General features: G+C 37.8%; 2 protein-coding genes across 2 annotated transcripts in view; one reads left to right on the plus strand and one right to left on the minus strand.

Moving 5' to 3' along the window:
- Positions 1-8,977: 8,977 nt before the first annotated feature.
- On the minus strand, positions 8,978-14,664 carry LOC143024681 (perlucin-like protein). Its single transcript, XM_076183679.1, has 3 exons — positions 14,409-14,664; positions 13,284-13,451; positions 8,978-9,279 (listed from the first exon to the last, which is right to left on the minus strand). Exons 1-3 carry the CDS (start codon positions 14,545-14,547, stop codon positions 9,053-9,055), a joined length of 534 nt encoding a protein of 177 aa, XP_076039794.1. The 5' UTR covers positions 14,548-14,664; the 3' UTR covers positions 8,978-9,052.
- Positions 14,665-23,987: 9,323 nt separating this feature from the next.
- Positions 23,988-26,090, plus strand: part of LOC143024436 (perlucin-like protein) — a 38,244-nt gene continuing 36,141 nt past the window's right edge. Inside the window, exon 1 of the mRNA XM_076183239.1 lies at positions 23,988-24,063. Within this exon, the coding sequence (XP_076039354.1) occupies positions 23,988-24,063 (76 nt within the window). The remainder of the gene's footprint in view (positions 24,064-26,090) is intronic.

Genomic DNA, 26,090 nt, shown 5'->3' on the forward strand with positions numbered 1-26,090 from the left:
ATAACTTTTCCCTTCCTTGGATGATATTTTATTTGCTATTTGGCAAACCTAGTTTCATCAGTAAACTTGGATAAAGAAGATTTCAGTCCATGGTCTATTTCATTGGTATACTCTATCAATCAAATCAGCCATCCTGAGTCCACTGCTGAACAAAGGCCTCCTTCATAGCATTCCATGATTCACACGACCGTGCCACCCTCTGCCACGTCACTCCTGCAAACTTCTCGATCTCGTCTCTCCACCTTTTGTCTGGTCTCCCTCTTCCACGCTTCCTATCTCGCGGCGTCCATTTAGTAACACACTTGCTCCATTGCTCATCAGTCGTTCGCACCAACTTACCTGCCCAATTCCACTTCCTCTCTTTTACTGCTTTCACAATATCTTTCACTCTAGTCTGCTCTCTCACCCAACTTACTCTCTTTCGGTCTCTCAGTGTTATTCCCATCATTGATCTCTCCATTCTCCTCTATGCAGTCCTTAGCTTTGTTTCCATCGCCCTCGTCAGCTTCCAAGTCTCACATCCGTAGATTATTGCTGGTAGAATGCATTGGTTGTAAACTTTACGTTTCAAACATAAAGGTAGAGAGCCTCTCAGGATTTTACTATACTTACCAAACATTTTCCAACCAATTGTAATGCGTCTTTTTATCTCATTACACTGGCCTGCGAAGTTTCAAAGGTAAAGCATCTGATAACTGATTCTAGGGTAATTTGCTATGCAGAATCTAAGAATCACACTCATTTTGTTCAATCAGGTCACGTTTTTGAGATACGAGGCGGTAAAAATAATTAAAAACGCCATTTAGTGCTATTTATTCCCTTTAATTTTGGAAAAAATTCTTGACAAAAGAAAAAGAAAAATTCTTGCATAGTTCAGAAGATAAAGAGGATATATTACAGAAAATCTAATCACGGATGAAGGGCCTTTTCAGTGACTTTCTCCTGTGTTGGGCAGCCACCACGTCTCGTTTCAAACACCAACAGTAGTCCGCAAGAAAGTTCACATCCCACCGGCCTTGGTAGCGTTCTTCCATGACACGAATATCCTGGTGGAAACGTTCTCCCTGTTCCTCACTGAAGTCACCACAGTTCTGAGGGAAATAGTCTAAGTGGGACCGTAGAAAGTGCATTTTGACTGACATGCGAGCCCCTAATTTTTGATAGCTGTTCAAGAGCTGATCGACTTCTTTCTCGTATTCTGCACTTCGGTTATTTCCTAGAAAGTTTCTTATCACTGACTTAAGCGACCACCAAACGGACAGCTCAGCTGCATTCAGTGCATCGTCAAACATTGAGTCCTTCATAAGTTCCCTTATCTGAGGCCCATCAAAGATGCCAGCCTTAAGCTTTTCCAGACTGATCCGAGGAAACTTCTGCTGAAGAAAAGTAAATCCCATGCCGTCCTTGTCCATTGCCTTCACAAAGTTCTTCATCAGTCCCAGTTTGATATGTAAAGGTGGGAGTAAGACCTTGTTTGGTTCAACAAGAGAACGAGCCTGAACATTGTGTGAACCAGGTTCCATAACGTTGTCGTGGTGGCCATTCTTGTCTGACAAAATGTTGATCATCAGCCCGACTATCCCACAAACACAAAAAGCATGGATACTTTGTGTACCCACCCTATAGTCCCAAAACCAATCCAACTACCGATCTCCACAGATCAACCAACCATGGTCATTGTAGTTCAGAGCAGACAGTAGCTGATCCATGTTGTCATGAGTTTCTTTCATTTGCACCGAATGACCGATTGGAATTGAAGAGTATTTATTTCCGTTGTGAAGGAGGACTGCCTTGAGACTTCTGCTGGAAGAGTCGATGAACAGTCTCCATTCAGTAGCAACATAGTCCAGCCCCATTGATTGAATCAAAACAGCAATGTTGTTGCAGTAAACTAATGACGAGTCCTTCTGGGTTGTGAAGAACTGTCTAAATTCTCTTTCACGCTCTCGGTACCAAAAGAATGTTGTCTCAGGTGCTAGCAAACTTTTCTCACGAAGACGAGAACCCAGAAGCTGTGCTGATTCCTTTGATAGGTTTAGATCCCGTGTCAGGTCATTGAGATCTGCTTGTGTTAGAGGCACTGGCCGGTCATTCTCTTCTGGCATGTATTCTCCACCCTCTGCCCTGTCTAGTGCGTTATCAGATTCCGATTCAGAGCTAGATTACATTGCAACATCTGGCTCGGGAACGGGCAGGCCTGGACCATGAGGGACTGGTCGTATGGCAGACGGAACATTAGGATACTGAATACAATGCTTGTTCTTGCGGTTGACTCCTTTAAGATTAGTCATGCAGAAATAGCAGTCTGACACATGATCTTTACCCTCTCTCCAAACCATTGGAACAGCGAATGGCATACTCTTCCTTTTTTTATTTCTCCAATCACGCAAGTTCTCGACACATGTTTTGCAGCTAACATGGGGTGCAAATGGCCTGTCCTGGTCCCCAAGCTTAGCTCCATTGTAAGCATGATATGCCTTCTTCACAAAATCAGTTATATTTGCTAGTCGACGAGGAAGAATCTTATTACCACATATGTAGCAGAACCTATCAGGATGATTTGTGCATTTACGTTCCATTTTCTGTCAATCTAAGATACGTGTCCAAAATAGAAACACAAGAAGCACAGATTCTTGTAAAAAGCACAGATTCTTATAAAATCAGTCACATTGATTGGAGATCACACTTTTCTAAACCATTTTCAGTTTCAATGTTGTCAATGCAGTTTGTCAATGTAGTCAATGCAGTTTCAGTTTCAGTTTCGGTTTCAGTTTCCTGAAAGTAAACAAAAACATCATTAGGTTTCAGTATCAGTTTCGGGGTGCTACAGTATAATTCTTATGCAAAAAAAAAAAAAAAATCAGAATAGGCTATACCTGCAGCCTCGTTTTCCTTATACTTAGTACTATACAAGGCCCAAAAGTCGCACTTCTCATATCTCAAAAACTAGACCTGATCCAAGGAAACGGATGGCATTTTTGGATTCAGTGCACAAAAAAAAAAAAAAAAAAAAAAACACCTATAAATCACTTGAAAAACCTTCGACCTTTGAAAAAAAAAAAAAAAAAAAAAATTAAACGCAGGCAAGTGTTATCATGATCTTTCGTCACCTTCACCATCTGACCTAAATAATTATACTCTTCAACTTCCTCAAGACTCTCATCATCAATTACAATCTCTTTACTTTGAACTTTCGTGTTGAACATAACTTTGGTTTTACTCTTATTCATTTTTAAACCTACTTTGATACTTTCTTTGTTTAGATCGCTCAGTATATCTTGCAAGTCGTCTGCTCTTTCTGAAGTAAGAATGATGTCATCTGCAAATCTTAGGTGGTTCAAATATTTGCCATTAATCTTCAAACCTTTCTTTTCCCAACTCAACCTTCTGAAAATATCTTCTAAACAAGCTGTAAATAGTTTGGGTGAAATTGTATAGCCTTGCCGTACTCCTTTCTCGATTTTGATCTTTTCTGTATCTTTATGTAGTCGAACTATAGCGGTACCTTTCGAATAAATATTTTCTAAAACTCTTACGATCTGTTCGATTGTACCCTGTTTCCGTAATCTACAAAAGCTAAACACAGAAGTATATTATATTCTGTCGTTTTCTCGATTAGTTGGTTTATCGCCTGCAAATGGTCTAGAGTTGAATATCCGCTTCTAAAGCCTGCCTGTTCTCTCGATTGGTTTCCATCTAAAACTTGACTTAGTCTATTTGTAAGGATCTTGGAGAATATTTTATATACGTTTGATAGCAAGCTAATCGGTCGATAGTTACTAGGGTCCTTCTGGTCTCCTTTTTTAAGAAGCAAAATCACTATAGCATTGCACCACGCATCAGGCACGCTTTCTTGACGTAAGCGCTGGGTGTACAACTCAGCTAATTTAATATGAACTAATTTACCAGTGTCTTGCAATAGATCTATTGATATACCATCATCCCCAGGTGCTTTTCCTCTTTTCATAGTTTTTAGAGCAAATTCTACTTTTTCCTTTGTAATCTCTGGTACACTACTAACGTCTACACATGAATTTACTGACTCAACTACGGCCTTCGACGAGTAAAGCTCTTGGTAAAATTCTTCTACTCTTTTTATAATTTTGTCTCTACATTTAATTATTTCTCCATTTCTATCTTTCAAACATATCATTTGCTGTCTTCCTAAGGCATGTTTACGCTCGGTCACTTTAATACTTTTACCTTTCAGAATAGTTTCTTCTATTTCGTCCATGTTTCTCTTTCTTTTCTCTAATCTCTGCCTTTTGTTGATAAGCTTGTTTAGTTCTACTCTTTCTATTTCGTCTCTACTGCTTTTAATCTGCATGTTCCTTCTTCTTTTAATTAGGTCATTTGTAGCTTTGGAGTATTTGTTTTCTCTAATGTTTTTTGTACTTCCTACTTTCTCTGCTGATTCCTTAATGATATTCACTAAATTCACATTGATATCTTCCACGCTGTCCTCGTTAGTTCTTAGAGCTTCGAATCTATTTCTAATTTCTAACTGTAATTCTTTTTATTATCCTTAACCTTTGCAAGGCTTATTTTCCTTTTTAAAACTAGTTTATTTCTCTCGGCTCTGAAGTTGAATTTAGCTGTGCATCCTACATTCTATGGTCTCTCCCTATGTTGACTTTATTTATCACCGTAACATTGCTCTCATCTCCTAATATGAAGTCTATTTCGTTCTCTGTTGTTCCATTTGGACTTCTCCACGTCCATTTACGACCTACACGCTTTTGAAAGAAAGTGTTCATTATCCCCATATTGTAGTTCTCTGCAAAATTGACTATTATCTCACCTCTGTCATTTCTTTCACCTACTCCAAACTTCCCAATGCACATCTCATCTCCCATCTTCTTCCCTATAGCATTAAAGTCTCCTATTACCAAAGTGTACTTACTTTTTTCTTGATCCATTACTTGACTTAAATCATCATAGAAGGACTCAATTTCCTCGTCTGAACTCTGTGAAGCTGGTGCATAAACCTTAACTATTTTTAGAGTATACCTTTTACAAAACCTAATCACAATCCAAGCTACCCTGTCCGATAAACTACTGAATTTGATTACGTTACCCGCAACCTCTCTGTTGATCAAGAATCCTACTCCACTAGATCTTTCTTTATCCTTACCTCTATAGTAGAACAGGTGGTGACCATCTTGTAATTGTACCAGCTTTTCTTCCGTTCTTTGGACTTCGCTCAGTCCTACGATGTCCCATTTGATGTTGTTTAGTTCTTCCATTAAACTCTCCAGTCTGTGGTCTTCTGAGAGACTTATGTTGTAAGTATAGATCTTAATTTTCTTCATGTTATTTAATGTCCAAGACTTAGATCTGCTTGGACAGTGCTTACTCACATTCGGTAGCACACTGCCCGTAAGCACAAGAGGCAATGCGGTTGGACCTTTCGGTGACGATGATCCAACAGGAACGCCCGGTTTTCTTTTGATTGTGCTATTCATATTCATGTTGGCTATGAAGGGGGGTTGGCAGTAATCTCACCTCCTTGCCAACTGGTTTCTGGTGAGATATTTCTCTGGTGTCACCTTATTCATTATATTCGGTGAAGCCCTACATCTATAGGGTGCCCAATGGTCCACGCCGTCATTATGACGGTACCCCATATATCTATGAGGAATTTCCCTGTTTGCCATCAGGGACGTGTCAGTTAGCAGTGGGTCCTGCAACTGTGTGTTTGAGCTGCTCTTTGTCTGATCTTTCCTACAAAACCTGTTCGATATGGGTGACCCTGCAGAGATTTCCTCTCTATCGACATAGATTTTGTAATCATGAAGATTCTTAAGCCTATCCACCACGTCAAGGTGTCAACTCTCGGATAGGTATATGTATATATATATATATGCATATATATATGTGTATATATATATATATGTATATATATATATATATACATATGTATATATATATATGCAAAGTAGACCACTTGGAAAAAGAAACTAACGAAGCAGAGCGCTTTCGTATATTACATCTTAAGTGCAAAAATACATAGTAATAGAAATGCATAGATTATATATACATGAAAAGGAACGTGGACAGTTTGAATAAGGGTAACGGACAATTACCCTTTGGAAGGCGGTAGGTCAATGCATACACTAATGATGGTGGGGCGACATTAGGTCACAGTCGCATGGGTCAATGCGTCCACTAATGATGGTAGGGCAACATTAGGTCACAGTCGCAGGGTTACATTTTACCTGATATAATTTTGCTTATTTCTTGACAGATAAAATTATCAAGTTTATATAAGCCCTTGTGTAGGTTGGTATTTTCATCACTGGTGGTATGGATCAAACTACACTATTAAGTTTCTTGCTATTATGTTGTTAGTATAATAGATTGCCTGGGTATTACCCCAATCAACTGGATGATTATTTAATTCAATATGCTTGAATATTCCACTAGAATTATTGCCATCCCTAACATTTTTCTTGTGTTGTTCAGTTCTAATGTTTAAGGGTTTGGGAGTTTGACCTATGTAAAATTGATTACACATTTTGCAAGGAATTTTATAAATGCATCCTTTTTTAATTTCAATACTATTGTTGATGAGCTTATGTTTTACTGTACTATAATTTTTAAACTACCTTTACGTTGAATCTTTTTAATAATTCTGTGACACTTAACAAATTTTCTTGAAATGGCAAAATTAAAACATTATGATAACTAAAAGGGGATTTAGGCTGAGGAGTTAAAAATTATTTCCTTCTAAAATTGTAAGCAATATTAAGGAATTGCTTTGCGTATTTTAATTCTAGCCCAATGTTAAAAACATTTCTGATTTGGTCATCAATAAATTCAGGACTACAAATACGGAAATCTCTTAGAAACATTGAAGAGAAAACAACGTTTGATACTATTTGGATGAGAAGAATGATAATGAATATATGAGCTTACATTGGTTGGTTTACGATATACTTTAAATTTTAGGCTTTTGTCATGACGTAGGATAGTGCAATCTAAGAAAGGTAATGTACCATTTTTCTCAATTTCTAAAGTAAATTTGATAAAATCAACAAGGGTATTTAATTTATTAAAAAATGATGATTCTCTAACTAAATGATTAATTTCTTTGTAACAAATTTTCAAGCTTTTATGACTTACAATCATAGTCCATACATTTAAAAATTAGTTTACCATTAATTGTAGGTTGGTGTCACCGTTTTCTTTTTTTTTTGTGTAAAACAGAAAACGAGAGTTTATTATCTCTAACTAAATCATTAATTTCTCTGTAATAACTTTTCAAGCTTTTATGACTTATAATCACGGTCCATACATTTGAAAATTAGTTTACCATTAATTGTGGGTTGGTGACACAGTTTTCTTGTACACAGGCACTTCTACTCACAGTGCAAGCTAGCTTGAGACTGAGATCGAAATTGTCATGTTATTAAAAAGAATTTCCTTAAAAATTAACTCGTGTTGAATCGAAAATGCGTTAGTTAAGGGGACCTCGGACACCTGTACTCATGTGCGGTACGACCGAATTAGTTATTCAGACAAACAAAATTTATTAATCATTTCCTTTTCTGATTACCTATCAATACATGTAGTATCACTTCCTTGCACTTAAAAATACCATAATATCTAAGAGTTAATGGGCAAAATGTTCAGTAACTTCAAAAACTAATATCGTGGAAAAGGTCTTACCAAATATTTTTTGCTTAATGTCTGAACATTTTGGGGAGTCGATTTTTTTTATTTACCTCTTATGAGAATAGCAATGATATTTTTTAATGTTTTTATGTGTACATATTGTTAAAAAGATAAAATTTCTGAGGAAAAATAATAGCCAGAAAAATACTGCAAAAGCATTTGCTTTATTTTGACTTCCAGATATTTACGTCTTACAATTCTCTATCAAAAAAAAAAAAAAAAAAAAAAAAACTGAAAATTGGTATATAAATGGGCGAGTTATAATTTGATGAATGGAAAGAAAACAAACTTTTCAGTAGCGCCATTTAAATGCCGCACGGACATTTAAAGGGATGCACGGACATTAAATTATTTCTTCCTTTATTTCACTTTATTACCAAATTAAAGTTACTATTTCTCTTCATCCTTCCCACAGTTATTGTTGGTAGAACAATGAATATTGGTTATTGGTAGAATAAATGAAAGATTTATTTGACGTACAAGACAGAGTACTTGCCAGATGTCGCCAATAATTCATCTATTTCATTTTATATATAAGAACAAAAACGGAATTGAGATGTAATTTTTGGTCGAAATGTTACCACTATTATAGAGAATCTTTTGAAATGCTTATCTGTTGGAAGAATAAAGAAAAATATATACGATCGCGTGCATGAATAGCATGAGAAAATGACATCCTTCTGCTTTCACACTTCGACAGCTACTAAAGCCTCTCCTTTTAGCATCGTTCTGTGGGTTTAGTCAAATTGCCAGATACTTCCATATCAAGCTGCCAGATATCTCCATAGATATTAATTGTAGTAAAAAAACAACAACTGGCTATCGAAATTTTGACTTATTTCAAATGTTTTTCATGCAATGGGGTTGCCAGAGGTTGCCAGAGGTCGCCAAAAATTTATCTATTCATTTTATATAAGAAAAGAAACGGAACTGAGCTCTAATAATTGGTTTGAGTGTTACCACCATCATGGAGAACCTTTTGAAATGTTTACCTAAAATTCGTTCATTTTCCAGAATTTTTCGAGTTTTCGCGGCCGAGGTTCCCTTAAACTCGTGTTAATTGAGAGTTGACTGTAGTAAAAAAGTCAAAATACGTGCCAAGTGACAGAAGATAACATAACCACAATTGAAAAGGTTCTCACATTGTCGATGTATCTTCACAGTAATGATGTCACTGCTTCCATTATTGGAAATCATAAACTCTCCCATGTTTTTGCTATAAACCAATATCTTTTTGAATGTCTTTCTAGAATATTTGGTATTCATTTGGTTATGTTTGGTATCAGTGAAATCCAATCAGTATTGCCAATGAATTCTTATTGAGGGTATGACATTAGATTTTGTCCAAGAACTTGTGGCCAGCATGTAACAGACATCACAGAGGATGAACAGCATCCTGACATACAAAGTTCTTTATATTACTACAAAGACTGTCATTCAAGAACCAGTCCTTATTGTACCAGTAGTGGATGCAGTTTTCTCCTGGGAGGTTGTCAGGCTGGTTATGAGCCCAGCCGACAGAGAGGTCCACTAGAGAGCCATTGAGCCATTGCCAGTTGTTGTTGTCACCGATGTCAACACCACCGATCCAAAAGTTCCGTTCTGTAAAATGCCAAGTCAGTGAGTAGTATGCACAAAAATGACTATGAGCTTGTGCTCTCTATGTAAACACCCATTACCATTTACTTGTTATGCTCTCTTTCACTCTCACATGCACACTGTAACGTAATATTAGAAATTACGTCATATGTGTAATTATGTTATAGAATTGTGTTCCTTTGTATTACATAACTATGTTCATATTTCTTGTCTATGTATGTATTGTAACAATGTTAAGCAGTAACGCCCGTCCACTATATGTAATCTTGCCTACGTGCGGAGAGAGGTGCGCACTCTTGTAGAACAAACAGACAAGCGAAATCCTGAATAGTTCGGAGCGCACAGATTTGACAGTTACTAAATAAATAGATTGTTCAAGCGAGTCGAGGGTCCTAAAACTACCCATGTTGACGTGTGTTAACTTACCCTCCTCCCCCCCCTTTCACTCACTCGCACACTCACCCGGAAGTATTCCGCTTCCGGTCCAATGGTATATAAGCGGTTGAAATCGCTCACTCGTCGTCATTTCCCGCATATCTTATCTCTTGATAAAAACTAGAAGGTTTAGATTCATGAGACGATTGGTGTGAAGTGATCACCCTTTTTGCCTACATTACGTGTCTGATATACATTGCATTACTTTACTTATATTTGTACTTATTACTTATTCTGATGCATGTTCCTGATCCCTTTGTACTTAGATAGTACCATATTGTATACTTATCTTGTGTTTCTTATTTGAACGATAATTTCCATATTCTTATAATCATGTAACGGTCCCATTGACCCTACTGCCCATTCTCTTTTGTGTTGATTGCCTGTAAATATTTTCCATTAATAATTTCGTTTACTAGTTTTATCGCTTGTTTAATATTCCTTTCCTGGAATCTTCTTTGTTACCTTTACTTCTAGTCTTACGAATTATCTAGGCCCTGACCAGATAGTTCAGTCCTACAGTGGCTTCTAGAAGTGAGCTGGTTCTTAAGCACTTAGACGTTATACGTAACGTCTCTTCACATACCAGCCGCCCGTAACAACACACAAACCCACACACACACTGGCTTGACAGTGTCATGGTCATTAATTCAGCAATTTGAGTTCGGGTCCTACCCAAAAGTGAAAATATTTCAGCATTACTGCACTACAAGCTGGCACTCCAACTCTAGTGGGCAAGGAGTTGTGCATGTAAGGTCACAACATTACCCAGATGGGGCCATATCTAAGCTCTGAGCTCTCTTCTGGGAGGGTGATAACTGTTGATCATGAGTCCAACATGTGATCCAAGACTAGTGGTGAATCACACACACACACACACACACACACACACACACACACACACACACACACACACACACACACACACACACACACACACACACACACACACACACACACACACACACACACACACACACACACACACACACACACACACACACACACACACACACACACACACACACACACACACACACACGTCGGTCGAAGTGACAACGAAGTTTGGAACTCCAGCAACAATACAAGTTTCATCGATCTCAACAACGAGGGAGTACCTTTGTTGTATTAATAGGGACGGGGAAAGCTCGTGGTGTAGTGGGAAGGTGAAGAAAAAGGAGAAAGAGGGGGATTACTGAGGAAAATGGAAGGAAATGAGGAAGGGGACGAACGGGCCCCGGATGCTAAAAGGGGTGTGAACAAAAGAGTTGCAAAACACACAGACGAGGAAGAACAAGGAAGCAGAAGTGACAAAAACAGAAATATAGATAATAGCAATTCAAGGGAAGATAACTGCTTTTATGGATTTAATGAGAGAGAAGGTGACAACCTCCCCCGACTAGTAAATCTAGAGGAGAAACTAAAAAAATGAACGAAACATGGGAGGTTAGGTTTAACCAATTAACACTAGTTACCCAAAGAGTTGATAAACTGGAAGAACTAAAGAAGGAGAATAAAAACCTAACTAAAGAAATAGAATAATTAAAAAGACAGTTAAGAGAAGTAAAAGATGAGAATGAGGAAGTAAAGAAGAAGAATAAAGAGAATAAAGAGTCCATAGCAAAAGAAGCACAGGGTTGAAGAAAAGTCCAAGAGAACAACAAAATTATATTTAGAGATATAGTGATACAACAGATGACTGGGTAAGGATACACAAGGAGGAAACAACAGTACAAGAGAAGTGGAATATTTTGACAAAAATTTATAAAGGAGTGGAAAAGCATGTTCCAAGACAAAAACAAGAAAAAAGATGTATGAAGTGCTGGTACAACAAAAAATGTAGGGAATTAAAAGACATAAGGGATAAAACTTGGATAAAATGGAAAAAAGACAAAAGACCTGAAAAATATGAAATATATACTGGTTATAGAAATGAATATGTACAAGTGTGCACAGCAGAAAAGAGAAAGTACGAAAAAGATGTCAGAGAAAAATGTAAAGATCAACCAAAACTATTTTACAGATTTGTAAACAACAAACTGAAAAACAAACAAGAACTAGAGAAGCTATGAAAAGGAGGAGTTGAATACACAGAGGAAATATAAATGGCAGAAATTATGAACAAGCATTTTAAATCGGTGTTTATGAGAGAGAACATACAACCTGGAGATATCGAGTGGGAGGAGAAAGTCCCTCCTATGCAAGAGATAGAAGTAACAAGGAATGAAATAATGAATCACTTGAATACTCTCGATGTCAGAAAATCGCATGGACCAGATGAAATAGCAAACTGGAATTTGAGAGACTGCAGGAATTAACTAACAGACAAAATACATAGTCTAATAAACAGTTCATTGAAAGTAGGAAAAGTTACAGAAGATTGGAGAAGAGCAAATATAGTACCGATATATAAAGGGGGAAACAAGGAAGACCCTACTAACTATAGACCGGTCTTGCTTACAAGTACGATAGCTAAAATTTGTGAAAGAATGATCAAAATTAGATGGGTAAGGTATTTGGAAAAAAATTACGTACTAAATCCAAGGCAATTTGGATTTAGACAAGGACGATCATGCGTCACAAACTTAATGTGTCTCTATTCAAGGCTAATAGATGTAATGCAAGAAAGAGATGGATGGGCTGATTGTGCCTTTCTAGACCTGAAAAAAGCTTTTGATAAGGTGCCACATAAGAAATTGCTAAAGAAATTAGAAACTGCAGGGGGAATACAGGGTAAACTGCTAAAGTGGATGGAAGAGTTCTTGCATAAAAAAAAAAAAACACTCTAATTGGGATGAAGTGATTAGTGGAGTTCCACAAGGAATAGTTCTGGCCCCAATAATATTTGCTATATATATCAATAATATGGATAAATGAATTGAAAGTTATATGAGCTTCTTTGCGGACGATGCAAAATTGTTGAAAAAAGTGAACACTGTAGAAGATAGTGAGTCGTTACAGAGTGATCTCAATAAAGTATGGGAACGGAGTAGGAAGTGGGAGATGGAATTCAGTATCAAGAAGTGTAGTATAATGGAATTTGAAAAAAAAGAATAGTGAGATCATATATATTGCGAGAGGAAGAAATTAAAAAGTAGGTAATGCGAAGGACCTGTGAGTCATTATCATGAATATGTCCCCCGAGAAACATATAAACAAAATTTTGATGTATTTTATTTGTTATTTACATTATTGTAGTTTTTATTTATTATTTTATTATTACTATGATTTTTTTCGCATCCGACCTAGATATGGACCAAAAGGTCTCCTGTCGGCATGCTCCGCTTTTGTAACCCTTTGTAATCCTTTGTAAAGCAGTACCAACACAGAATTGGCATGATAACAGACTTCATTTACCCCAAATAAAGCCAACGACCCGAGAACAAAACATCTCTGCCTTGTACATACTCCTAAATAGCATAGCAAAATCTCTTTCCCAAGTGATTTATGGGGTAAACTGGTGGTCATGGCTAGTTTCTTGAAGAGACGGGGGTTGGGGGATCTGCAAGAGAGAACTGATCTCAACAGATTTGACTGACTGCTTTTCATGCCAATAAAACAAGTCATCTTACCTCTAAAGCTTGTAAGAAGTTTCCTTAGTATGAGAACATCAGATGGAACAACTAAGTCGCCTCCAAACTCCCTGCAGAACTTGCGAGCACCGTCCCATGTGTGCTGCACATCACTTTGGACAAACAGACAATCATCACCTACTTTGTAGAATGGTGAACGACAGGAACCTGAGTATTATAAAGGAAGAGATGGTTGTCATTACTAAGGATCTTCTGTAAAGTATATATATGTATGTATATATATATATATATATATATGTATTTTCAGCATTTAAGGCCTGTTGCTCCTGGTGTGTTGAGAAAGACTCACCCAGAGTAGAAATAAAAAAAATGGCTGCAGTGGTGCCAAGACTGCTGGGTTATGAAATTACATCATCTTCATATGCATGAAAGGATCATTAGTTATAACATGTACAAATATATTGTGTTTATAATGTGATATACAAGAAATAAAAGTAAAAGCAAATATAATCTACAAGGTATCAGTTCAACTGAAAACAAGATTTTAGTTAAATTATTTTCACACTACATAATAATCTTTCAGTCGAGGCAATTCAATACAACATAGTTCGAAGTTCACTTAGAAAAACACCTTAGCAAAATGCTGTAGTGTTTTAGTCATCTTATCATTTTCATCCGACCTCATTATTGACCAAAAGATCTGTTGGTCTTGATGCTTTAACATCGCCAGTCATTTAAGTCTGCACAGTTATATCTTTCGAAGACGCTCACAGCCCCATTTAGTACCCACTAGTGTTAGGTGCAAGTTAACTTACCCAGCAAATAAGTGTTGACACTAGGATAGTCTGGAGGCAAGTTTACTAATTTTCTAATGAGGTTGGGCAAGTTGAGGGGTGGTTTACAAGTTGTTGGAACTAGTGGCTACTAAACTAGCCTTATGCCAACGAGGCTCTAGTCTTGGAGTCCTATTTCAATATATTGCGTTGCTTGCCCATCCCTCTCCCTCCGGTGTGATCCAGTGATGGAGCATCATGGAGAAAACCCACCCCTCCTTACTCTGAAGCTGGCCTCGGCGAACTCGGCACCTTGAACGAGCAATGAAGGAGGCCTCGGCGTTTTAACGTTTGGGAGAAAATAAGTTGACAAATGTTCTCGTGTACTTACATTCGTTGCTGGCCTCCTCCTTCACGTTTTGGAGCCGAACTACCGCCGGAGGAGCCTCTTCTGCGGTGATGATATTGCCGACTGCGATGACAATAACGGCGGTGGCGACGGAGAAGGTGCATGGAGGACAAGGAGACATCCTGGCTAACACGCGAGGGCACCAGCAGCTCCTGATCAACAGCAAGGTGGAACTGAGGCGTTCGTTTCAGAGTATATATAAGGGAACTCCTTCCACATGCAGGTTCTGGTAGTGGTGGTGGCCAACCTGTTGGTGTAGGAATTCCCCGAATGATCACCCTCTAAATTTAGAACACTGGAAACCTGTTTAAAAGGGAGGATTGGGAAGTCCAGCTTTCATGAATGTTATTGAACCCCACACTGAAAGCCACACACACACACACACACACACACACACACACACACACACACACACACACACACACACACACACACACACACACACACACACACACACACACACACACACACACACACATACACACACACACACACACACACACACACACACACACACACACACACGTACACACACACACACACACACACACACACACACACACACACACACACACATAACACACACACACACACACACACACACACACACACACACACACACACACACACACACACACACACACACACACACCCTTTCATATGTGGTCACTTTTGCTTATTGGTGCCTGGTATTCTATCTTTTCCCTTATTTTAGGTTCTGATGTGATTATTAGGTCTAGTCTCGATGGTTCTTCTTCATTCTTATACCTAGTGTTCTCTTGGATCCATTGTGTCATTGTGTGGTCAATAATCATCTCAAGTAGAACACTTACTCATGAGTCTTCTCCACCCTTTACGGTCATCTCTTCCCAGCATATTTCTTTGCAATTAAAGTCGCCCATCATAACTATTCTTCCTCCATCTTCCATTATCTCGTTTAGTGTTATTCTTGTGTCTTCTAACATGTTTTTATGTTCATTCTCTTCCCACGAGGCTGTTTTTGGGGGCACGTAGATTATTACAAACTTTCTGCTCTTCTTATCTCTATCTTCTACTTCTATCATAATCATCTCTACTCTATTCTTCCCATATGTGACACTCTTCACGTTTATATCCTTCTTAGTCAGGAAAATAACTCCACCCCCTTGTTTTATCTCTCTGTTTCTAACCCAATCATTATAAGCATTGTGTCCTATGCTGTTGGGTGGTAGTGGACCTTTTAATTTTGTCTCAACAATTCCCATTATGTCCGGATCTTTTTCCTTCAGATACTCGTTCAGTTCATTCAGTCCTGTTATTAATCCATCTATATTTGTGTAGGATACTCCTAACTTTCTGTTATTTCCATTGTATTCTCTGTTTCTTTTATGTGTCTCTCTGTTATGTGCCATTTCTTCAATTTCATATTCACTACTCTCCAGTAGAATTCTTGTTTTTCTGACTCCGTTCTGGTCTCGTTTTTTTTTTTCTTAGCTTCATGTCTTTTCCTTTTTTCCTCCTCTCTTTCCTCTTTATTCATTTCCCTTTTTATCCATACCTTTTTATATTGTTCACTTGTTGCTAGTTTCCCTGTTTTGGATGAGATATTCTCTGCCGTCGTTTGTGACCTGAATTTAATCTTAATTGGTCTGGTCTTGTCTGTACTATACTTTCCGAGCCTAAATTTCTCTTCGATTTGTTTCATTATTTCTGGTTCATCTTCCTGAACTAATTGCAGTAAACTGTTTACTTTTTAATTTTCCTCTTTGATTCTTGTGTTTCTATCTGGGCTATGTTTCTCTTCCATTCCTAATATAATTATACATTTATTTTTATCTGCTAAGTCTCTTACTATATTCTCCTTCTGTCTCATCACTTTAATAACTGAGTCTTCAGTTTGTTCTTTCATTTGTTGTTTGATTATGTCAGTAAATGCAACTTTATTGTTTTCTTGGAATTTTTTTCCAACCCTCTCTGTTGTCCTTACTATTCTTCTTTAATACTTCATTCTCCTCTTTTACTTCTTTTAATTGTCTTTTTAATTCTTCAATTTCCTTAGTTAAGTTTTTGTTCGCCTTCTCTAGTTATTCCAATTTTTCAACTCTCTGCACAATGTTGGTAACGTGACCGAACCTAAGCTCCCAGTGTTCGATTATCTTATCGAGCTTCTCTTCTAGTATCCCCCCACCCTCTTTAAATCCCTGGAAACTATTCTCATCACCTTCTACTGTATTGCTCTTATCTATACTTCTAATCTTTACATTTTTGTTGATCCCGTCCTCTCCAAAGTCATCGTCTTCAGTTCGTCTCTTGTTTACAAATCTCCTAGCTTCCTGGACCATGTCACTCTCTTCCTCCTTTCCTTCCATTTCCCTCAATATCCCTTCCCTTTTCCTTCCCTTTCACTTCCCCACTATTCCACGAGCACTCCCTTTCCCTATAAATACAAAAAGGCACTTCCTGGACGTTGAGATCCACGTAGATTTTCCTTTTTCCTCGGAACACCAATTCTCGCCATCCATTCGATGAAAGTGTGTGTGTGTGTGTGTGTGTATATACCTACCTAGTTGTATTTACCTAGTTGTATTTACCTAGTTGTATTTTGCGGGAAGGGGAGCTATGCTCGTGTTGTCCCGCCATTGTATCTCTCAGTGTCTAGTCTGCTTTTAAACTCGTGAATGGTTTTTGCGCTTACTATTTCATTATCCAGTTTGTTCCAAGTGTCTAAAACTCTATGTGGAAAACTGTTTTTCTTCAGTTCTCTTCTATAGCTATGTTTTCTTAATTTCCTTCCATGTCCTCTTGTGTTTCTCTTGTCCCAGTTTAGTAATTCTTCTCTATCAAGTATCTCTGTGCCTTTCATGATTCTGTAGATGGTCAGTAGGTCTCCTCTCTCTCTTCTTTGCTCCAGTGTCGGTAGCTCCAGTTTAGCCAATCTCTCCTCGTATGATAGGTTTGCAAGTGCAGGTGCCATTTTTGTAGCTGCTCTTTGGATTCTTTCTATTTTCTTTATGTTCTTTTTGGTACTGAGGGACCACAATGTCGCCGCATACTCTAGTCTAGGCCTTATCAATGTAACCAAATTTTTTTTTTATCATGTCTTCATCCAGGTAAGCAAAAGCCACTTTTATTGAGCTTAGCAAGTTGTAAGTCTCCCCGACAATTTTGTTAATCAGTGTATCATAGGACAAGTCGTTTGTGATGATAACTCCCAAGTCTTTTTCGGATCCTACTTTCTTTACTTCCTTGGTTCCAATTGTATAATTTCTTGATATTCTGTTTTTGCTTTTTCCAAACTCCATTATGCTACACTTCTTAGTATTAAAATCCACTTCCCATTTCTGACTCCAGTTCCATACGCTGTTCAGATCTTGCAGTGCTTCACAGTCCTTATCAGTTTCTACTTTCCTTAACAGTTTGGCGTCATCAGCAAAGAAGCTCATGTAACAGTTCACGCCCTCGTCCATATCATTCATATAGATAGCAAACATTATTGGAGCCAGTACAGATCCTTGCGGTACTCCACTGATCACCTCCTTCCAATCTGAATATTTTTCTCTGAGCACTACTCTCATCTTTCTACCAGTCAGGAAGTCCTCCATCCATTTTAGTAGGTTCCCTTGTATTCCTCCTATGTGTTCCAGTTTTTTTAGTAGTTTTCTGTGTGGTACTTTGTCAAATGCTTTTTGCAAGTCTAGGAATGCACAATCAGCCCATCCGTTTCTTTCTTGCACTATGTCTATTAGTCTTGAGTAGAAGCATATCAAGTTTGTGGTGCATGGTCTACCTTGTCCGAACCCGAATTGTCTTGGGTTTAATATGTTGTTATCTTCCAGGTGTTTTACCCATCTATTCTTGATGATTTTCTCACAAATTTTGGCTATAGTGCTTGTTAGTGATACTGGTCTATAGTTGGTGGGTTCTTCCTTGTTTCCTCTTTTATATATTGGTACAATGTTAGCATTTTTCCAGTCATTAGGTATCTTTCCTTCCTTGAGTGAGCTATTTATTATGATGTGTATTTTGTCCGTTAGCTCTTCTTTGCATTCTTTTAGAATCCAATTTGCAATTCCATCCGGGTCATGTGATTTTCTGACGTCCAATTTTGATAGATGTTCTGATATTTCTTTTTGTGATGTTGTAAATTCACTCATGTGGGGAGAATGTTTGTTATTATCTACGTCCCAATTTTGTATTTTCTCTCTGGTGAAGACAGATTTAAAGTGGTTGTTCATGATTTCGGCCATCTCTAATTCTTCTGTGTATTCTATATTTCCTTGGTGTAGTTTCACTAGTTCCTGTTTGGTTTTAAGTTTACCATTTACATACCGGTAGAATAGCTTGGGCTGATCTTTGCATTTATCTATAATATCCTTCTCATGGTTCCTTTTCTCCTCTCTTCTCACATTAACATACTCATTTCTATAGTTTATATAAATTTGCCATTTGCTTTGTTTTTTGTCTTTTCTCCACCTTTTCCAAGCTTTGTCCCTTCTCTCTTTTGCCTCACTGCATCTTTTGTTGAACCAACATTTAATGTACTCTCTCTCTCGCTTTTGTCTTGGTACATGCCTGTTTACCCCTTCATTGTAATTATTCAACAGTATGTTTCATTTCTCTTCCACTGTTGTCTCTTCCATATAGAATTTTTCCCAGTTTGCATTCTGGAAGAACGTCTTTAGTTTTGCAAAGTCTGTTTTGTTGTACATCAATCATCCTTTCCTATGCTTTTCGCTCCTCTTCATCTCTATTTCTTTCTTTAGTACAGTTTCGATGAGTACATGGTCACTCTTTCCAATTGGTGTCTTGTAGTGGACTTTGTCCACTATTTCAGGTTCCGTTGTAAATATGAAATCTAGTTTTGATGGCTCTTCATTGTTTCTGTACCTTGTGTTTTCACTGACCCACTGGGTCATTGGGTATTCCATGGTCATGTCTAGCAATACATTGCCCCACGCGTCATCTCCTCGTACTGTCATGTTGTTCCAACAAATTTCTTTGCAATTGAAGTCTCCCATAATTACTAGGTTACCCTTACCCATTAGTATCTCATTTAGTGATTTTCTTGTATCTTCTAGCATTTTTGTGTGTTCGTTTTCTTTCCAAGCATTCGTTCTTGGGGGCACATAGGTCACCACAAACTTTCTACTTTTCATATTCCTGCCTTCGACTTTTATCATGATCAGTTCAACATTACCTTTGCCCTCTGCAATTTTTGTCACGTTTAGGTCTTTCTTGGCCAAGAACATAATTCCCCCTCCCTGCTTTTTGTCCCTGTTTCTTATCCCTGTTTCTTGTCCAATATCAATAGATGGTATTTCTCCTCTTAGTTTAGTCTCTACAATTCCCATTATGTCTGGTTTTTCTTCTAACAGATAATCATTGAGTTCGTTCAGACCTGAAATTAATCCGTCAATGTTAGTGTAGGCCAGTTTTAATTTACTTCTTTCTCCATTATCTTTTCTGTCCTTGGTTTTTTCGTTTTGATGTGCCACTGTTTCAATCTCATGTCGATTACTCTCCAATGGAATTCTTTGCATTCTGTCTCCGTTCTCAAAAAGTTTTTTTCCTTTGCTTCTTTTCTTAGTGACTTTTCTTTTTCTAATTCCTCAGTACTCATTTCTCTTTTTATCCATATCTTATTGTACTTTTCACTCTTTGCCAAATTGCCTACTTTTTCAAAGATGTCTTCTACTACCATCTGTGACCTTAATTTTATCTTTAGAGGTCGATTTCTATCTTTAGAGTAGCGACCAATTCTGTGTGTCTCTTCTAAGTCTATGCTTGAATCTCTTTCCCCACCCCCCTGAATTTCATTTAGAATTTCTACTGCTGTCTCTTTTTCTTCTTTTTCTCTCATGTACCTCGCCAATCCCTGTTTTTCTTTTAATCCATAGACCACAATACATTTTTTCCTATCTACTGTATCACTGACCCAGTTTGCTTTTTCATTAATCACTTGGATAATTGTGTCTTTTGCATTATCCTGCATTTGCTGCTTGACTATTTCTTTAAAAGCAGTTTCCTTGTTTTCGATGTTTTCCTTCCACTTCTTAATTTTCTTAATTTTCTGAATACATTCTTCACCTAGATTCTTGTGTGTGTGTGTGTGTGTGTGTGTGTGTGTGTGTGTGTGTGTGTGTGTGTGTTTGTGTGTGTGTGTGTGTGTGTGTGTGTGTGTGTGTGTGTGTGTGTGTGTGTGTGTGTGTGTGTGTGTGTGTGTGTGTGTGTGTTGTGTGTGTGTGTGTGTGTGTGTGTGTGTGTGTGTGTGTATGTGCGGTGTGTGTGTGTGTGTGTGTGTGTGTGTGTGTGTGTGTGTATGTGTGTGTGTGTGTGTGTGTGTGTGTGTGTGTGTGTGTGTGTGTGTGTGTGTGTGTATGTATGTGTGTGTGTGTGTGTGTGTGTGTGTGTGTGTGTGTGTGTGTGTGTGATTCACCATTGTCTTGGATCACATGTTGGACTCGTGATCGACAACTATTTTCCTCCCGGAAGAGCTCAGAAATTACACATAACCGATCTATGGGTAACGCTGTGACCTTACATGCACACACATTCCCAACTTCCCGCCCAGGAGAGTTGGAGTAACGACTCGCAGCGCAGCGATATAGAAATAATTTCAGCACATAGCGGGATTCGAACCCAGACTGCCGTAGTGGCGGCCAGGAACTCTACCAACTGCGCCATCAAGTCGTGCCAAATACATATATATATATATATATATATATATATATATATATATATATATATATGTATGTATGTATGTATGTATATATATATATATATATATATATATATATATATATATATATATATATATATATATATTGGAGGAAAGTATACGCTGGACTCGTTGTTTGCCAACTTATTCCGACGTTTCGAACCCTGTCCGGGTGATACAGGGGTAGCAATAGGATATCAATATAAAGCGGGTCTCCCTCGTACACTGGGTCAGGTAACCCCGGTAACCGTTACATTTCAGAAACAAACAAAAGTAGAACACTCAATCACCGACTGTACATATCAAAAAGATTAGACATGGTACAACCCGAGAATAATTCCAAATGGAACCCCCTAATTCATAATTCACATAATACCATTAGTGTCAAAACTAACAAATGCAATCTTGTATACTAAAACATGTGAACCTGCCTCATATTAATGTCAAGGCCTGTCAAAGCCTTCGTCTCCTCCGTAGTGAGATTATGTCCCCGCAATAGTCTCCCCAGTGCTCCCACTATGCGCATGCTCGTGTCCTGTTTGCCTTTCTCACTGCACGTCATCGGAATGAATTGGCAAACGATGAGTCCAGCGTATACTTTCTTCCAAAAGAACAAAACTAGATTTTCACTGTTAAGATTAAAATTTGTGGATATATTTACCTTAGATATTTCACTAACCCATTACTAAAATAAAAATTATTTTGTTTTTGAGAACATACTGATCAAATATATACCAAACAAAACGAATAAATACCAAACTATAGTATGTCATTTGGAGTTTTAATAACAGTATGATTATGCAACCATTTATTCAAGTGACTGAATCACCGATTTTTTTTTATTGTACTGAAGTCATCCTGAGTTGTATATGTAAAGACGATCATGAGAAAGCGATTTCAATAGTGTGTAACATTTCGCGAACGTTACTTGTGCTTAGGTGACTAGGCAGTGAATGAGACTCGAGAGGGTTACTGAACTTCATTCTGGTTAGCGTTGTATACGCCACCATATACATGATGAGTAATATCACTCGCTCACACCGCTCACTCACTCCCTCACTCACTCACTTAACGTCCGGCCCTTAGTCGAGTCAGCACCATTGGCTTTGCAACAACAACTCGACCACCAAACAGACATACGAACGCACATGAACATCCGAGTAACCAAACAAACACAAAACACAAATTACGTATACTAACGATCCTCCCCTGGATATATAATTAACATGTATGATAATAGACAACAATACATAATCAATGCAGTTGCACCACCCATGTGAGACAACGGACCTTCTCGAAATTAATGTAAAGACTAAAGACTAAACCCAACACAAGAAAGTGCTGAGATTGTCACTTCCGGCCAATGACCACCAGGGTAGGTGGCCGAGAGCACCAGTTGGGACGATGACGGGTGTTGTGCAACAAGAAGTGGTGTGATAAACAGTTATGTATGTAACCAATATTGTATCGTTCTGTTTAACAGTTGACAGTGTATATACCATAACTGGAAAACCTGAAAGCTTTGAATAAAAGGGTATAAACTTAATACGAATTTACACAAACCAGTACCCCGTACCTAGTGAACGATACAAGCGTAAGTGTCGACCTAGGCTGGGTCGGCGGTCAGAGCTACGAGGCCGCCTTAACCGCAAAACTGACCGCGGGCCTTGTGTCGCGCACTGCTGGTTACAAGTATTGTAGAAAACTGCCTCTGGAGAACACAGCCTGTCTCCTTATATACCACCCTGCGTACCGAAAGGTAGCGAAAGAACCCAGCCTCGCGGGAACATGGCTCAGCAGGGCCAAGGTTGTGCTTTCATGAGGATGCAAATACCTGTAGTACAGGCGTGATATGGACCAGCTGTTTCAACAACACATATACCTTCCTTGTCCATCTCATTTCTGCAGCGGCGATACTATAAGCCAAAACATTGCGTAGAAGCACATGTGGGGGACTCTGTTCACCACAAGTATCCCTCGTGATAAATCGTTACCCCAGTACGTGACGATTTTTTTTTTTTTTATGAGGTAACACTTTTGAGTACTGACGAATTGTGTATTGTTTTTGTTTATAAGGTAATACATTTGAGTATTGGCTGTATAGTTATGTTCCGTTAATAATACTCTTTACGATCCGATGGCAACCCTACAGACAAGTATTCAAAAAGCATTCTTTCATATTTGGAGGCAAATCTCCACTATTAGAGGAATGCCCAGCCACCTCATACTTTCCTTTACCCCCTGGTTTCTACTGGCCTTCTTAGATATCTCCTCTGCCACTCTCAAGACTCCAGTTCTTTTCTCGTGTGCCTATGATGGGAAAATAAGAATGCCGCCGCTTTTCAAGCAGCTTGGCTCAGAAGGCGGATGCGGAGGATCTCTGGGATTCCCTTTGCTGTACACCCACCGCCGACCCACTCACCCGGCGTCAGCTTGATGTGGTTGGATACCATATCATGGTAGAAGTGGTTACGTGCAGGATATGTAAAGGTTTAAATTTATTAAGATATATATATATATTTATTTATATTTATTTATATATTTTTATTTTTTTTTTTTTTTTTTTTTTTTTTTTTTTCTACTATCGACCCATAAGGTAGTCATTAAGTCTGGTTTCAATTTGTAGTCTCGACGTATGTGTGTATGCTACTTGCCCGTCCGCTATCATATACATAATACACGATGGATATATAAACGCTTAGTAAAGTGTATGCAAATAAAACTATATACAAATACATTTAACAATATAACAGTCATCCTCATATGAGATATAATATTTACAACATACTGTATTGATTATAATAGATATATACGATGATTTGATGAAGAGTAAATATCTTATTTACAATAAAGTTATGTGCAATATGGGGACGCTACAGCAATGGTGGCGTGTTACCACGAGCCGTCAAGGCCACAAGCCACAATCCACAAGCCGTCAAGGTTGACAAGTACGCAGGAACTGCGCATGTACCAGTCATTTTCATGTGTATTAAAAAATATTTTTCGAAAGCGCGTTGGTCTCGCATTGGCTTACTTGTGGGTTCGAAACCCGAAATTCTCTCCAAATCGCAGGATGACGGCTTCGTCCGGAGCTACTCAGCGCCATCTGGCGTAGTAACCCCCTCGCCCACCACCTGTCCCACGATGCAAAGTTGTTCTTTTTCAGAACTCTTCTATAGCTGTCTTTTTTTTTTTTTTCCCCTTGTCCTCTTGTATTTCTATCACCCCATTTTATCAGATTCTCTCTATCAGTAATTTCTATGCCTTTCATGATTCTGTAAATAGCTATCAAATCTCCTCTCTCTCTTCTTTGCTCTAGTGTCTGTAGTTCAAGTTTTGCTAATCTCTTTTCATATAATAGTTTTGAGAGTGTTGGTGCCAATTTTGTAATTGCTCTTTGTATTCTTTCAAGTTTTTTTTACACATTTTTTTTGTACTTGGTGACCATATCGTTGCTGCATATTCCAATCTTGGTCTTGTCAGAGTGATTAGAATTTTCTTCACCATTTCTTCATCCAGGTATGTAAATGCAACTTTGATTGTTCTTATTAGATTATAAGTTTCTCCAAAAATCTTATTTATATGTTTCTCAGGTGACATATTATTCATAACAATGACTCCCAGGTCCTTCTCAATTTCTACTTTTTTTATTCCTTCTTCTCCCAATTTATATGCTCCTGTTATTCTGTTTTTGCTTTTTCCAAATTCCCTTATACTACACTTTTTTGTATTGAACTCCATCTCCCACTTCCTACTCCATTCCTGTACTTTATTTAGATCACTCTGTAGTGATTCACAATCTTCTTCCTTGTTCACTTTTTTCAATAGTTTTGCATCATCTGCAAAGAAGCTCATATAGGTTTCAATTCCTTCATCCATATCATTAATATATATAGCAAACATTATTGGGGCCAGAACTGTTCCTTGTGAACACCGCTTATTACTTCATCCCATTTTGAGTGTTGGTCTCTTATCACTACTCTCCTTTTTCTTTCTTGCAAAAAGTCTTCCATCCATTTAAGCAGTTTGCCCTGTATTCCTCCTTCAGTTTCTAATTTCTTAAGCAGCTTCTTATGTGGTACTTTTGTCAAAAGCTTTTTTTAGGTCTAGAAAAGCACAATCAGCCCATCCATCTCTTTCTTGTATTATATCTATTAGCCTTGAATAGAAACATGTTAAATTGGTGACGCATGATCGTCCTTGTCTGAATCCAAATTGCCTTGGATTTAGCACGCTGTTTTTTTTCTAAATATTTTACCCATCTACTTTTGACAATTCTTTCACAAATTTTTGCTATTGTACTTGTTAGAGAGACTGGTCTATAGTTGGTAGGGTCTTCTTTATTTCCCCTTTTATATATAGGTACTATATTTGCTTTTTTCCAATCTTCTGGAACTTTTCCTTCTTTCAAGGAACTGTTTATTATGCTATGTATTTTGTCTGCCAGTTCATTCCTGCATTCTTTCAAAATCCAGTTTGCTATTTCATCTGGTCCATGCGATTTTCTGACATCAAGATTACTCAAGTGTTTCAATATTTCATTCTTTGTTACTTCTATTTCTTTCATAGGGGGGACTTTCTCTTTCCATTCGATCTCTTCAGGCTGTATGTTCTCCCTTGTAACCACTGATTTAAAATGCCTGTTCATAATTTCCGCCATTTCAATTTCCTCTGTGTATTCAACTCCTCCTTGTCTTAATTTCTCCAAATCTTGTTTGTTTTTCAGTTTGTTGTTTACAAATCTGTAGAATAGTTTTGGTTGATCTTTACATTTTTCTATGACATCTTTTTCATATTTTCTCTTTTCCTCTCTGCACGCTTGTACATATTCATTTCTATAGCAAGTATATATTTTCCATTTTTCTGGTCATTTGTTTTTCTTCCATTTGGTCCAAGCTTTGTCTCTTTTGTCTTTTATCTCCCTACAACTTTTATTGTACCAGCACTTTACATATTCTTTTTCTTGT

This window comes from Oratosquilla oratoria, chromosome 4, assembly GCF_046742065.1.
Source record: "Oratosquilla oratoria isolate Oo_2021 chromosome 4, ASM4674206v1, whole genome shotgun sequence".
Lineage (NCBI taxonomy): Eukaryota > Metazoa > Arthropoda > Malacostraca > Stomatopoda > Squillidae > Oratosquilla > Oratosquilla oratoria.

Coding starts and splice junctions, on each gene's coding strand:
- LOC143024681 (XM_076183679.1), bottom strand. CDS start 14,547: ATGTCTCCTTGTCCTCCATGCACCTTCTCCGTCGCCACCGCCGTTATT. Junction 13,452..14,408: donor GGAGGAGGCCAGCAACGAAT/GTAAGTACACGA, acceptor TATAATACTCAG/GTTCCTGTCGTTCACCATTC. Junction 9,280..13,283: donor ACTTCTTACAAGCTTTAGAG/GTAAGATGACTT, acceptor GGCATTTTACAG/AACGGAACTTTTGGATCGGT.